General features: G+C 46.0%; 1 protein-coding gene across 1 annotated transcript in view; it reads right to left on the bottom strand.

Annotated features, from left to right (window-relative positions):
* Positions 1 to 16,354, bottom strand: part of MYO1D (myosin ID) — a 337,265-nt gene that overhangs the window by 195,831 nt on the left and 125,080 nt on the right. Inside the window, exons 12-14 of the mRNA XM_026658646.2 lie at positions 14,771 to 14,841; positions 13,386 to 13,460; positions 8,929 to 9,061 (exon numbers count right to left, since the gene is read on the bottom strand). Coding sequence (XP_026514431.1) covers positions 8,929 to 9,061; positions 13,386 to 13,460; positions 14,771 to 14,841 — 279 coding nt within the window. The remainder of the gene's footprint in view (positions 1 to 8,928; positions 9,062 to 13,385; positions 13,461 to 14,770; positions 14,842 to 16,354) is intronic.

Genomic DNA, 16,354 nt, shown 5'->3' with positions numbered 1-16,354 from the left:
GAACAATAGTTACAAAAGCTAGGTAACCATTTTTTCTTCTTCAAGAGCTTGCTCGTGTCAATTCCATTGTAGGTAACTCACAAGCAGAATCCTCGGAGGTGGGCTCGGAGTTCTCAGTCTTGCAGATTGGAGTACTGCTCTGCCGAAACCAGCATCAGCCTGAGCCTGCTGGATCAGAGCATAGTGCAAGGCAAACGTATGGACCGACAACCAAGTTGCGGCACGGCAAATTTCCTGGATCGGCATCTGAGCGAGGAAGGCCGCTGAGTCGAGTGAGCCGTCACAATCGCTGGCGGGATCACCTTCTCCAGCTCACAGCAGTAGCGGATGCACTCCGTGATCCAGGACGAGATTCTCTAGGTAGACACTGGGCAACCCTTCATCCGATCCACAGCAGCAACAAACAGTTGTGTAGACTTACGGAACGGCTTCATCCTCTGTGTAGAAGGCCAGTGCCCGCCAGACATTCAGAATATGCAGCCTGCATTCCTCATCTGTAGTATGAAGCTTCAGGCAGAAGACCAGTAGGTATATGTCCTGACCAGTATGGAACTGGGAGATGACCTTGGGCAGAAAAACTGGGTGCGGACGCAGCTGGACTTTGTCCTTATAGAAGATCGTATAAGGCAGCTCTAACGTGAGTGCCCTGATCTCGGACACCCTAACGCGCTGCAGTTATAGCAACCAAAAAGGAGACCTTCCAGGAGAGGAGCAGAAGGGAGCAGGAAGCCAGGGGCTCAAAGGGGTGCCCCATGAGCCTGGACAACACAAGCTTCAGGTCCCAAGCAGGGACCGGGTCCCAGACATGCGGGTAAAGGTGTTCCAGACCTTTCAGGAACTTCATGAGATGGGCGAAGACCGACTTACCGTGAAACAGAGGATGGAAAGTCGAAATGGCCGCCAGGTTCACCCTGACAAAGGACAGTGACAGGCCCTGAAGCTTAAGGTGCAGCAAATAGGCCAGGATGTCCTGCAGGGGGGCCTCTTCCACCCAGATGCGGCGATCCAAGGCCCAACACGTGAACAGCTTCCACTTAGCCACGTAGGTAGCCCTTGTGGAGGGTTTCCTGCTGCCCAGTAGGACCTGCTGGACATGAGCAGAACACTGCCATTCTTCCCCGCTCAGCCACGCAGGAACCAGGCTGTCAATTGCAGCGCCAGGTTCGGATGCAGCAGATTCCCGTGGTTCTGGGACAGCAGATCCAGCCGAAGAGGCAGCTACAACGGAGTGGCTGCCGAAAGACTCAGGAGCCTGGCGAACGAGGGCTGCCGAGGTCATGCCAGGGCCATGAGGATGACTGTCGCTCTGTCTTGCTTCACCTTGAGCAGGACTCTGGATTAACGGAACAGGTGGGAAGGCATACATCAGCACTCCCGACCACGGAATCTGGAAGGCGTCTGACAGGGAGCCCTTGTCCCTGTCCAGCAGAGAGCAGAACACGTGGCACTTCTTGTTCTGTCTGGACACAAACAGGTCCACCCGGGGAGTCCCCCACCTGCGGAAAACTAGGCTGACCACCTCCGGATGGAGCGACCATTCGTGGCAAGACAAGAAAGTTCTGCTGAGGCAATCCACCAGGACATTCTTGGCTCCGGGCAGGTGGGCGGCCACCAAATAAATGGTGTGCTGCACACAAAAGTCCCAGAGGCGGAGCGCTTCCTGACAGAGGGCCAAAAACCTGACACCACCCTGCCTGTTGACGTAGTACATTGCGGCAGTATTGTCTGTCAGGACCTGCACTACTTTGCCTTCCAGGTGGGGTAAGAAAGCCTGGCACACCAGGAAAAACACCCTGAGCTCTCGGACATTGATTTGAAGGGCTTGGTCATGTTGCAGCCAACAGCCCTGGGTGTTGAGCTCGCCCAGATGGGCCCCCCAGCCCAGACACGTCCAAGACCAAGGTGAGCGAGGGCGACTGGGTCTTGAAGGTGACTCCCTGCAGCACCGACTTGGGATCCCGCCACCAGTCCAGAGAGGAGTGGACATGGTTCAGCACCGTGACCATTCGGTCCAGTGGGTGCCCGCTTAAAACGTAGACCGAGGCCAGCCACACTTGCAGGGGCCTTAGATGAAGCCGGGCGTGACTTACCACATAGGTGCACATGGCCATGTGGCCCATCTGACACAGGCACATGTGGGCCGTGGTGAGTGGTTGGCTCTTTATATGGCTGGTCAAGTATGACATAGCTTGAAAGCGCGCTTCCGGTAGGAAGGCCCTGGCCCCCGTGGAGTCGAGAACTCTATGCGTTGAACGGGTGTTAACGTGGACTTTTCTGTTTATTAGGACACCCAGATCACTGGAGGTGGAGCACACCAGATCGAGGCTTCCCTGGACATGCTCTGGAGACCTGACCTTGATAAGCCAATCACTGAGCTGGGGAAGATCTGGACTCTTCGATGCCTCAGGTAAGCCGCCACCAGTGCCACGCATTTCATGAACATGCTGGGGGCAGAGGACAACTGCCGTAGCACCGTAAACTGGAAGTGGCGCCCCGCCACCATGAAACATCTGTGTCCCGGGAATATGGAGATATGAAAGTAAGGGGTCCTTCAAATTTAGAATGGCGTACCAGTCCCCCAGATCCAGGGAAGGGATGATGGAGGCCAGGGATACCATGTGGAACTTCAACTTTGTGAGCGACTTGTTGAGGCCCCGCAAGTCCAGAATGGGTCTGAGTCCCCCCTTTTGCCTTCGGGAGTAGGAAGTAGTGGGAGTCGAATCCTCTTCCATGCATATCCCAAGGAACCTCCTCCATGGCCTCCATGCGTAGGAGGTTCTCGACCTCCTGAATGAGGAGTTGCTCATGAATAGGGTCCCTGGAGGGACGGGGAATTGGGGGCAGGGGAGATGGGAAGGAGGGCCAGCCAAAAATTGCAGGGTGTAGCCCCGAGCCACTATGTCCAGGACCCAATGGTCCAACGTAACCCGCAACCAGGCCAAGCAGTAGGGGAAAAGGCGGTCGAAGAAAGGGCAGGAAGGATCCGGGCAGTTGGCTGGTGCGTCACTCCTGAGCGCACCCTCAAAATAAGCGCTTCTGGTGCTTAGTTAGGCCAGGCTGCGCAAGAGATTGGGACGACGAAGGGCGGCGGCGGTTAAACACGGTGTCCCTTTTTCTCGCAGGCCCCCGCCGAGGCTGCCACTGTTTAGGTGGCTGAGGAGGCCGGCACGGCTGCTTGGACATCTGAAGAGTGCACCCCCAGGGAGCGGAGGGTTGCCCTCGTACTCTTCAGGACATGCAGATGCACATCTGTTTGGTCAGAAAACAGGACAACACTGTCAAACGGAAGGTCCTGAATAGAGGCCTGCATCTCCTGGGACAGGCCGGCAGTCTGGAGCCAGGAACTGCGCCACATGACCACCGCTGAGGCGACCACTCGAGCAGTTGAATCTGCCGCATCCCAGGCCATCTGGAGAGAGCACCGGGCCGCTGTGGTCTCCTCTTCCACCAGGGTTGCGAACTCCTGGGCCACCTCCTGGGACATGGAGTCCTTGAACTTGAGGAGAGAGTCCCACAAGTTAAAATTGTAGCTGCCCAAGAGGGCCTGGTGGTTCGCCACCCGAAACTGGAGGCTGGCCGTAGAATAATTTTTTTGACCAAACAAATCCAGTTTTATCCTATTTATTCTTAGGGGTGCTTGCTTGGTCCTTGGCTTGTCCCTTTCGTTGGCTGCCGAAACGACCAACGACCCCAGGGGCGGATGAGTGCACAAGTACTCAAACCCTTTTGCGGGAATGAAGTACTTCTTTTCTGCCCTTTTAGAGGTGGGCGGGATGGAGGACGGGGTCTGCCGGATGGTTTGGGCAGTGTTCAGAACCCCCTACATTAAGGCTGCGAGTTTGTCATGGAGATCAGAAGTCACGGATTCCATGACTTTCCGAGACCTCTGTGACTTCTGGAGCAGCCGGTACACCTGGCCCAGTGGCAGCTAGGCAGCCCTGTCCCAGTCACACCAGCTGCTGGGGGGTTGGGGGGGGGGAGAGAAGAGAGGCACGAAGCCAGGTAGGGAGTCTGCTGGCCCCACCAAGCCCTCCCGGTCCCAGCACCAGTGCGGGTCCCGAACCATGAGCCGCCACACCCCTCCGCCCCCAGGCCGCCCTCCCCCAGGACCCACGGCACCCCCTTGCAGCCGCCCACCCAAGTTTTAGTCAAGGGTATATAGTAAAAGTCATGGACAGGTCACGGGCCGTGAATTTTTGTTTACTGCCTGTGACCTGTCCATGACTTTTACTAAAAATACCCGTGACTAAAATGTAGCCTTACCCCTCATGTACCAAGAGCGCAATCTGGGCTGGGGAGGACACGGAGAGCACATTAAATAATGTGTCCATCTGTTCCTCCATCTCCTCCGCCTTGAGGCCCAAGTTGGATGCCACCCTGCGGAGCAGCGCCTGATGCTCGTGGAAATCGTCTTGTGGGCTAGCTCTGGAAGGCTCTGCCACTTCCTCATCTGGAGAGGAGGATGACTGGACAACAGGGGGAGGTCCGGCAGCATCCCCACCCGTCGGGGAGGGCGGCCTTGGGGTGGGTACCGGCTCCTCACCCGCAGCAGCCATCAGGACGTCCTGCACCGAGCCTGGTGCCATGGATAGTGGGGGCACCGCCTTCGGCCTGTCTGACTCTGCGACCGAGGGCTGGAGGGAGTGGGGCACCAGCATGACGGGAACACCCCGTGCATTCCAATAAGGCCATTGTGTTGGCCACTGGCTCTGCTGCCAGGTTGGCACTGATGCCGCGGATGCACCCTCCAGAGCCCAATCACGTTGCCTGGGCGAGGGGCTGAATTGTGCCTCCGAGCCTGAGAAGTCGTCACCCTCCAGCGACTAGGGCAGGGCTGTGGAGGCTTGAATGACGGCTCACCGTCACTGCTGGAGACCGGTGCCAGGAATGGTCCGACCAGTGCCAGGGGTAGGTGGAGCGGTGCCACGTGGGGGAACGCCCTTGAGGTCTTGGCAACGGCGACCAAAGGCACGACGAAGACTGGTGCCAGGAAGATCAACGACACCTGGGCGAGCTTCGGCGGCACGATGGGGATCAGAAGCGCAGTGCTGATGACTTGTAGCAGCGAGCTGGAGACCTGGGTTGATGCGGAGACCAAGAACATAGCGACCTAGGGCTCTGTCCTGGCTCCGGAGGCGCTCACCTGTTTTGTGCGAGGCCTTGCCGGTTGGCTTGCCCTCGCAGGGAGCCTTAGCCAGTTCCATAGCCGCACACGGTGTCAGCTGCGGCAGAGGCGCTCTCAGATCTCCAGGCGCTGGGGCCTTGGAGGGGATCGACTGTGCCATTGGCCTAGGCCCTTTACCACTCCCCAGAGTCAGTGCAGGCTCCTTTTGGGGGGGCAGGGGGGGGACTCCACAAGGCCGAGCCCTTTAGCAGGTCTGGAGTGGCGTACGGCCCGAGCAGGGTCCTTTGCCCAGAGCCCCTTGGTCGGGCTTGTTCAGTACCGCTTTCTTAGTCTTTTTCTTTGGCACCAGCAACAGGGATCAGTGCCAGGAGGATCCTGGGGCCGGATGTGCGCTACGCACCGAAGTTGAAGCGCTGGGTGCTGGTTCGAGCCGCACCGCTGTAGTAGGAAGAGAACCTGAAACATAAGCCCTTGTATCAGAGGCCTGGCATGAGGCCTGCTCACAGAATCTGGCAAGAACAGGGCTGATATTGCAAACATACACATTCCTAAGACGTGCTAGTCACAGAATCCGGACGCACACACATCCCGATATCAAGGATGGTACAAAAACATTCCCCAAGGATAACTATCTAAGAGGCAGTACTGACTTTTTTGTATCAGGGGATAAAGATGCATCTCACAGGGAGTATCTTTGTCCAGCCGAGGAGGGAAATGGCAAGTCCTGCCATTCACTGAGCTGTGTCCATTGTCACGGGCATACATGTCTTAGTATCCTCGTAGAGCCTGCCAGGTGCTTTGTCGACAATAAACCTGGCCTGGCGCCTTCGTACCTTAACGGATCTTGTGGTCATCGTGTGGTTCGCTCGAGGTCTGCTGTGCTGTCTGTGCAGAGCTGGGGCAGCAGACAGGGAGAACACACATACACAGCCAAACATCTAACCAGAGCCAGCTCCGAAGCGAGGCACAGGACAGCCTGCATCAGAGGGCCGTTCTCTTTGTGTCCACGGACAAAAGTTCTGGCAGATGCAATAGCATTCCTTTATATGGGTTTCCCCGAGGCACTGTAGAAAACTCTCTTGCGGGTCACTAACAGGCATAGGCCTGTTACACGAAGAGCAGGGCTTGAAACCCGGAGCCCAGGGCATGCCCCGCCAGGGGCAAAGTCCCCACTGGGACTTTATCTAACTAACACTTAACAGGTACGTAAGAACTAATAACGATTAAACTATTTACAGGTAAAGCACAAGGCTAAGCTAGACGAGAAACCGCTGACCACTTGCAAAGCAAGGGACACAGGTGCTCTGACTGACCACCACGGGCGGTAAGAAGGAACTGAGAAGGTGCAGGGCTAGCAGCGCCTGATACACCGCACCATGAGTGCGGCACTCCAGAGGGCGCCACAGCCGGCCCTACGGGTACCGCTAAGGCAAAAATCTCCGACGGCCGTGCACGTGGGTGCGCACACACCTACAATGGAATAGACAAGAGCAAGCACTTGAAGAAGAACTAGACCATCCCTGACAGCTGTTTGTCCAACCTATTCTTAAAAACCTCGAGTGACGACAATTCCACAACTTCCCTTAGAAGCCTATTCCAGAGCTTAACTACCCTTATAATAGTTAGAAAGGGTTTCCTAATATCTAGCCCAAATATTCCTTGCTACAGATTAAGTCCATTACAGTACTTCTTGTCCTACCTCCAGGGAGCATGCAGAACAATTGATCACCATCTTCTATAACAGTGCTTAACATTTTCTCAAGACTAAACATGTCCTGTGTTTAGAAATCACACCCCTGGAGAGCATATTATCCCACTGCATGGACAAGCCCTTAGATGACTCAGCTAAATCTATGCAAAGCTCTTCATACAAATCCGCTTGGGACTAATAAATGGTACACAGGCTACTCCTAACAAACAAACAAGGTTAATGCTTGCACAAGGCAGGTATAATATAGAATCCAAAGCTGTTTAAAAAGAAAGGTCTGGAACAAAGACTCTTGAATATTTAATATAGTACAACAGCACTTAGATTGGTATTGTATTCTGTAATTCTTTCAGTTTAAGTCTTCACCAAACAAAGGTAAATATAGAAGCCAAAAAACATTTTTTTTAAACTGAAATATAGTGCAGCAAATAAATGCAAGTAGGCGATACCAGTCAGTCCCAGGAGGGCTGCTTGCTGTGCAACATGGAGCAAAGACTATCTTGACCCTGCTAAGTTTTATGACCAGCCTTTTCCATAATGAGGAAGGCCTAGAGTGATGGAATAAACTCTTGCAGCAGCAATTTGGACTGTTAATAGGTTCCTGAGGGTCACACTCATAGGTACTTTACAGTTCTCAAACTGACTGGTTAAGGAATTGTATTTTAATTGCTGCATTCTAGTTGTGTAACTAATCATTTTTATTGGTGGGGAGTGGGGCGATCATGTGTTTCAAAGCCTAATAAAGCCACAGAACTCCTAAAAACTAGCCTAATGTGATCTTAGTAGGATTAAAATGAAAGGTTTTCAAACCTCATTTTAGTAAGGCCCACGACATTCTCAAACAAACAAGTGAAATGTGGTCTAGATCTGGTTGAAAATCCACACTCAAAGAGTAGTTGTCAATGTTTCACTGTCAAACCAGGAAAGGGTATCTAGTGGGGTCCCATTGAGGTCAGTCCTGGGTCCAGTACTATTCAATATTTTTATTAATGACCTGGATAATGGAGTGGAGAGTGTGCTTATAAAATCTGCAGATAACACCAAGCTGGGAGGGGTTGTAAGCACTTTGGAGGACAGGATTAGGATTCAAAACAACCTTGACAAATTAGCAAATTGGTCTGAATGCAACAAGATGAAATTCAATAAAGTGCAAAGTACTTCACTTAGGAAGGAAAAGTCAAATGCATAACTACAAAATGGGAATAACTAGATACGCTGAAGTACTGCTGAAAAGGATCTGGGGGTTATAGTGGATCACAAATTGAATATGAGTGAACCATGTGATGCAGTTGAAAAAAAAAGCTAGTATTCTGGGGTGTATTAACAGGGGTGTCGTACATAAGACACAGGAGGTAACTGCTCTATTCAATACTGGTGAGGCCTCGGCTGAGTATTGTGTCCAATTCTGGGCACCACACTTTAGCCTTCAAAGGCTAATGAATTTTGACTTGGAATGGATTTCAAAGGATAACCTAAAAGTTAGACTCCATCTTCCATTATTCTAAGTGCGTTAATATATTTTAGCAGCTTCCAAGGTCACTTGTCCCCTTATTTGAGAACAGTCACCCTTCACTATTCCTATCAATACATTATAAATCTATCTGGTACCAATAATTGCCAGACACCTATAAATTCTAAATGCTCTCTTAACCACACAACTCAACATTATCCTGCTGCTCAAGTGTAGGGCACTGCATTGCTCTCCTGACTTCCACCACTAGCCCTAAACGTCTCTACCTAGGGCTGCATTTTCCAAGCCAACTACATTTCAGGTAAGAATCACCTCCCCTTTTCCCACTTTGCTTCCACACAAGTCACGCCTTGTATTGAAAGATAAATTTAAAAAAGAGGATACTTCTCAGCATTACACTCCACAAACTTCAAGAGCTTTGCTAAAGATAAGGAATATTTGCTTAGTGTAATAAGAACTACTTATGACTGGTGTCCTCAATAACAGGACTTCAACTGGAGGCACAAATAATGGCACATAAACTTGGAACTCTAAACCAGGAAGTGCACAGACACACTCCAGAGAGGATCCACACATCTCTATAATCCAAAGTCAGAACTGATTTTGAGACAGTCAGATCATTACCTTAGATGCCAGGTTGTCTACTAGTGCAATCATGGAGTTCTTAAAAAGGGTAGCAGCAGTCAAGGGTCGCTTGGTCACTTCTGTGATACTCAATTTACCTTCAGGCCACATCATCTTCAACACAGGATTGGAGCTACAAGGCCAGAGTTAGAGGAAGCAGTTTGTTTACTTATGAAGATTCTAACAAGGTGTCAGTGGCAGTAACTAATTTTACTGTGCTCTAAATTAGACAATTAATTTCTGGGTCAGAGAATGATGGCGATCCCAGTTCTTTTGACAGATTGGCTAAGCCAATACATCAGTTTGATGCTACAAAACTCTACTGTTTATTAGTTAATTAATTTATGGTACAAGGTTATTACTGAATACACTGGTAGCATGGCAAGCACACATTCTCCTAGCTAGATAATGGTAGAACGGAAAGTGGTTTGAGAGATTTCCTCTTTATAGTCATTAGTCTAGCCAGCATAAATATGTGCATAAAAGAGGGCCCAAAATTAAGATCAGTAGCCTAAGAAATTAATATGAACCACCACATAATCCACTCCTCCCTTTAAGATGCATAGTATTTTATTTCAAACACTCCTGGTGACAGATTAGCTTGACTAGCTGCCTGGGCATTAAACTAGCAACAAAAGGAGAAGCTATTACAAATATAAACAAGTCATACTCAAGGTATCATGCATATAAAGAATCAAGAAGTTAAGGGATGCAAAGAGAAAAAAATTCTTTAACCGCCTATATACTGATGCTATGAGAAATCAGAAATGTTTGTTTATGGGGGAAAATGGACATAATTGGTATTACTGAAATCTCAGAGGAGTCACATGATCAGTAAGTGAAAAATCATTATATACAACCTATCTGTGAAGGACAGAGTGGGCAGAAAAGGGATGCCCTTACCATCTTCAGAGAAAGACACTTCAGAAGTGAGAGACCTAGAATGCTTATGAATCAATGTACAGTATTAACTGATAAGTCACAACATGGAGTATTGGTCTGGGGTCTATAATAGATGAATAGGACAGAGAACAGGATGAACAATTCCTTAAAAAATACATCTAGAATGTGTAGAAAGAAAAGCAGCATTATCCTGGGGGATTTCAGTCAGAGGGACACATGCTGCAGATCTAGGGTGCTTTACTAGTGGCAGCATGAGGAGTTTCTAAGAATTATAGATAATTTTCTAGCACAAGTAGTATTACACCCATCAAAAGGTAACTCTATATTATAACCTCTTTCTGATGGATAAAGATGACTGATAAGTAAAAATTAGTTGTTGCTTATATGGAATGATTGGTTACATTCATGTGCCAACAGAATACAGCCCAAACCAGTGATATATATTTGACACTATAAAAAGGGCCAACCTCTCAAAGCTTGAAAACAAGAAAAACTGTGGGTAGAAAAATAAACGAAAAAACAGTTGAGCAAAAATAAAGTATTCTTAGACAACTGCTGACTTAGGTGCCGAAAACACTCAATTCCAGACATGAAAGGTTTCTTCAGTTAAAAAAATCCTATTAAAATATTCATAAAATCAGAAAAGGAGAAGCTGAGAGCAATGACTATAAATAATTAATTATAAAATGCAGACAATTAATAAAGGAAGAAAAGGTACCAATGAAAAAAATCTGTGGCTAGTAGGGCCAAGGACAGTAAGAAATTATATTTAAAAAATCAGGAACAAAAAAAATCCAAGCAGTAGTATAGGTCCATTATTAGATAAGAATGATACAGTTGTTAATAATGAGGTAGAAAAAACAGAAGTGCTCATTAATATTTCTGTCCTGTGTTTGGAAAGAAGCTAAAACGTGGAGTCACGTCTTACAGTGATAATGAAATGCTTTCTATTCTAACAGTAAATAGGCAGGTTGTTAAACAGCATCTATCAAAGTTAAATATTTTAAACCTGCAAGGCCTGATAACTTAGAACATAAGAATGGCCCTACTGGGTTAGATCAAAGGTCCATCTAGCCCAGTATCCTGTCTTCCGACAGCGGCCAGTGCCAGGTGCCCCAGAGGGAATGAACAGAACAGGTAATCATCAAGTGATCCATCCCCTGTCGCTCATTCCCAGCTTCTGGCAAACAGAGGCTAGGGACACCATTCCTGCCCATCCTGGTTAATCGCCATTGATGGACCTATCCTCCATGAATGTATCTAGTTCTTTTTTGAGCCCTGTTATGGTCTTGGCCTTCACAACATCCTCTGGCAAGGAGTTCCACAGGTTGACTGTGCGTTGTGTGAAGAAATTTTAAACCTGCTGCCTTTTAATTTCATTTGGTGACCCCTAGTTCTTGTGTTATGAGAAGTAGGAAACACTTCCTTATCTACTTTCTCTACACCAGTCATGATTTTAGAGACCTCAAATCATATTTCCCCTTACCTGTCTCTTTTCCAAACTGAAAAGTCCCAGTCTTATTAATCTCTCCTTATACAGAAGCCGTTCCATACCCTTAATCATTTTTGTTGCCCTTTTCTGAACCTTTTCGAATTCCAATATATCTTTTTTGAGATGGGGCGACCACATCTGCACACAGTATTCAAGATGTGGGCATACCATGGATTTATATAGATGCAACATGATATTTTCTGTCCTATTATCTATCCCTTGCTTAATTATTCCCAGCATTCTGTTTGCTTTTTTGACTGCTGCTGCACACTGAGTGGATGTTTTCAGAGATCTATCCACAATGACTCCAAGATCTCTTTCTTGAGTGGTAATAGCTAATTTAGACACCATCATTTTATATGTATAGTTGGGATTATGCTTTCCAATTATCAACATTAAATTCCATCTGCCATTTTGTTGCCCAGTCATCCAGTTTTGAGAGATCCTTTTGTAGCTCTTCGCAGTCTGCCTGGGTCTTAACTATCTTTAGTAATTTTGTATCATCTACAAATTTTGCCACCTCACCGTTTACCCCTTTTTCCAGATCATTTATGAATATGTTGACTAGGACTGGTCCCAGAACAGACCCCTGGGGGATACCACTATTTACCGCTCTCCATTCTGAAAACTGACCATTATACCTACTCTTTGTTTCCTATCTTTTAACCAGTTACCAATCCATGAGAGAACCTTCCCTCTTATCCCGTGGCAGCTTACTTTGCATAAGAGCCTTTGGTGAGGGACCTTGTCAAAGGCTTTCTGAAAATCTAAGTACACTATATCCACTGGATCCCCTTGGTCCACATGCTTGTTGACCTCCTCAAAGAATTCTAGTAGATTGGTGAGGCATGATTTCCCTTTACTAAAACCATATTGATTCTTCCTCAACAGATTATGTTCATCTATATGTCTGACAATATTGTTCCACACATCTTTAAGAAATTGGCAGACGAGCTCTCTGAGCAACTTTTGTTATTTGACAAATCTTGGAATACTGGGGAAGTTGCAGAGGACTGGAAAAAAACTAATGTATCAGTAGAGTCCCACCGGGGTCTGTTTTTAGCTAAATGCTATTCAATATTTATCAGTGATTTAAAAGAAAATATTAAATCATTTCTAACACGTTAGCAAAGGACACATAGACTGGAGAAATGGTAAAGGATGAGAACGTGTCCACTGTACAGAGTGACCTGGATCGCCTAGTAAGTTGGGTTCAAGCATGCATTTTAATATAGCCAAATAGATGGGCTGGGGGACTGGATCCTGGAAAGCAGCAACTCTATAAGGGGCTTAGAATCATGGTGGATAATCAACTGAACATGAACTCCTACTGTAGCATGGCAGTTGAGGTGGCTACTGTGATCCTTTGATGTATAGGCAGGGGGAATACTGACAGTAAGGAGGAGCTATTACTGCTGTAGAAAACATTAGTGAGACCATTACTGGCATACTTATTCTCTGTTGGTGCCCACACTTCAAAATGGATGCTGACAAATTGGAAAGGGTTCAGAAAAGAGCTACAAGAACGATGTGAGGTCTAGAAAACCTGCCTTACAGCAAGAGACTAAAGAAACTCAATATAGACAGTTCATCCAAGAGATGGTTAAGAGGTAATTTGATCAGGGTCTACATGGGGGAAAGATTTCCTATTTGTAAAGGGCTCCTTAATCCAACAGACATAGGCATAGGAAGATCCAATGGCTAGATGCTGAAATTAGACAAATTCAGACTAGAAATGAGGTGCAATTTGTTTATAGTGAGGGTAATTAACCACTGAAACAGTTTACCTGGCAATCTGGTGGATTTTCAATCACTTGAAACCTTTAAATCATGATTGGATGTCATCCTAGAAAAGTTATGTTCGAGCTCATCCAAAAATTATGGGCTTTATGCAGAAGTTACTGGGTGAAATTCTCTAGCCTGGGTATTCATGATGTCATACTAGATGATCATAAATGTCCTTCTAGTCTTAAAAATCTATGAACTAGACTATAACAAAATATTTTGGCAGAATATAAAATAGTGTACAAAACAGGTCGGCTGATCAAAGCTTTGTTCCTACCTGTTATACATTAGGCGTTTGAAGTCTTGGAATAAAGTGTCCTTGTTTTTGTCAATAAATCCTGTGACTGAATATCTATAAAAGAGAAAAACAGTCAGTTGCACAGAGGTCAAATATCACCACGGCCACAGCTTCTGGGTATTCGGTAGAAAAAGCTTATGTGCACCAACGTGGAATCACATACAAGGGAAGAAATGTGGTCAATGGGTGGGACTGGGAGACAAGGGACAAGCTCATTCTCAGATCTGCCACTAACTTGCTGTATAACCTTTTGGGTAAAATCACTTCCTTTATGTGCCTAAATTTCTCCTTCTTTAAAATGGGAATAATGCTTCCCTAATTTGAGAATGCACTTTTAAATCTACAGATGAGAAACAATAAGAATTATTTCAAACAAACAAACTGTGGGCTCTAGTACTGTCTGCAGGTGCTTTCACAATTCACTTCTGTCCTCTTAGATTTGCAAGCTCTCAGCCGCTAGCAGTGCAAAAGTTTCAACCACAGAGTTATCACCTCGTTCTTTTTCCCTAAGCTACTAGAGAAATTTGGCTGTTTCAGAATCATAGAAGCTTAGGGTTGGGAGAGACCTAAGGAGGTCATCTACTCCAACCCTCTGCTCAAAGCAGGACCAACCCCTGTCAGCTGTGTCTATCAATAACGCTATATTCAACAGAGACGCCACAAGAAATCCACCTTCACTTAATGGACTCCATAAAGCCTGGATTTGTCACCTTTATAAAGTCCCAAATTGTTCCATCATTAACATGCTTCAGGTATTGGCTATACAAGAAAGTTGGACTGATTTAATGATTCTTTTAGGGTTTGTCTACACCAAGAAATATGTCAGAATAGTTATTCTGGAGTAACTTTCCATGTCACCACTCTTATTCTGGAATAAGAGTGCCTTTGTCCAATTTAATTTAATCCACATCCAAAAATAATTATTCCAAAATAGCTACTTTGGTAAAAAATGTTAAGTGTAGAAAAACCCTTAAGGCAATTTAGTTAGATTGATGCACGCTGCTTGTGTGAACACTCTTGTTTCAGTTTAAGGGTGCCCTATTTTAATTCAATTAATCTTAAATTGATTCTTTATCCATTTAAGATAAATTGATATGGCACTAAACAGATTTCTTAGGTCAGTACAACTTTCTTGTGTAGACAAGACCTAAGCTTCTCTTGGGAAACTTCATTTTTCTTCCTCCACCCTTCATATTCCCTAACTTCCAAGAAGACTGTATACCATGTAGCAAGAACAAGTATGGCACTGAATTTTATTTTAAATCTGTTGCATTTATCACATAGAAATGAGAACACAATGTAGGTTAAAGCTGGACAAGAACAAGTAGAAGGTGCACCTTCTAATACAGAAAGGAAACACTCACATAACGTCTCCCGCGTAGTGCTTAATCCGAAAGTCTCTATCAAACTCCAGGATCTTGTCTGTCGCACAAAGCTAAAATAAATCACACGTTTATTAAAAGGAAGGCATTAAATGTAAGCATTGAAATTCCACAAAGTTCAGAGCACAGCAGCTTTTAGATTTCACCTTGTATTACAACAAACCGGAATTGTAAAATTATTCTATTTTCTACAGACAAATCATCATGTACTTTATCCAGATTTTTTTGGATAAATAAAACACAAGGACACAAAAATAAACCATGTTCCAAGATCCAGATTTTTTTCAATTAAATAGTCACTGACACCTCCAAAAACTGTTCCTTTTTTATTAATAAGAATATGTGCATGGAAACAGAACTGCTTTGCCTTGTGTTCCCCCATCTGCTCCTATTTATTCCTTCATGGCATCATAATCACCTCCAAATCAACATAACATGGTATCAGTAACTCAGGATGACTGAATGACGTGTAAGGTATTTACAAAGCATCAGTCAATCTGTCCCCCCAATATTTAGAGAAAAGGGGGGTGATGTAATATCTTTTATTGGACTAACTTCTGTCGGTGAAAGAGACTAGCTTTCGAGCTTACACAGAGCTCTTCTTCAGGTCTGGAAAACATACTCAGAACATCACAGCTAAATACAAGGTGGAACAGATTGTTTAGAATAAGCAGTTAACACACATTTAAAAGGACCTTCAAGGTGAAGTGGCCTGTTAACACTCCTCCAGTCATAGGTGGAAAGGAAGGGAGGGGAGAAAAAAAACAATTGGGGGGGATTGTTAGTGGGTTATAGATTATTGTAATAAGTCATAAACCCAGTGTCTATTCAGTCCATGATTTTCAATATCTAGCAAAGTTATGAATTTAAGTCTCAGGCTCATCTTTTGAAAGTGTTGTGCAGGTTTCCTTTGAGGATGAGGTCCCACCAATAACTGGCAGCCAATAAACACACAAGCTAGAACTTTCACAGCTCTGCTAGTCAGTGATTAACCCCAGGATGCTCAATAGTGGCCAAAGCTATTGCTCTATCCCTGTTGCCACAGAATGCTCTTAATATGCTGTTAGACTGTTGTGCTGCAAAGAAGATACATAAACAGCCCACAACACAGGAGTCACTAGCATCTAAAACAAAATGCAAATAGTTTTAGCCGAGTTTTCCTAAAAAAGCTGGAACTAGCAAAGAAATGGAAGTGACTGCACATTAGTTACAAGCACAAGACCACAAGGCTGGACCATCCAGTAGCCATGCTACACACATGAAGGATAATCCAATCTGACGACACCTTTTAAGATGGTGCATTGGCTTCATTTTTAAGGATGTTCTTTTTGGCAGTTTTGTTTGGTCTCTTGTGGAAAGGCCTAATAAAGTCCATCTCAAACTCTTACTTGGTTTTATATCTTTGCTCCCTATTTCTTTATGAAGCACTAGCCTGGCTTTTTGCATCCTGTCAATCTAATAGTGCTTGCCAGCAGAAATATGTAGAAAGACAAGTCTGGCCAAGAAAACCTGAGAAATGCCTGACAGTACAGGATTGCACAGTATGGGGAGGAGGTGACCAGCCCT

The sequence above is a fragment of the Terrapene carolina genome, unplaced genomic scaffold (genome assembly GCF_002925995.2).
Source record: "Terrapene carolina triunguis isolate 2854851 unplaced genomic scaffold, T_m_triunguis-2.0 Scaffold495, whole genome shotgun sequence".
NCBI lineage: Eukaryota > Metazoa > Chordata > Testudines > Emydidae > Terrapene > Terrapene triunguis.
Note: the sequence above shows the minus strand (reverse complement) of the source record. Positions and strands in the feature narration are given on the sequence as shown.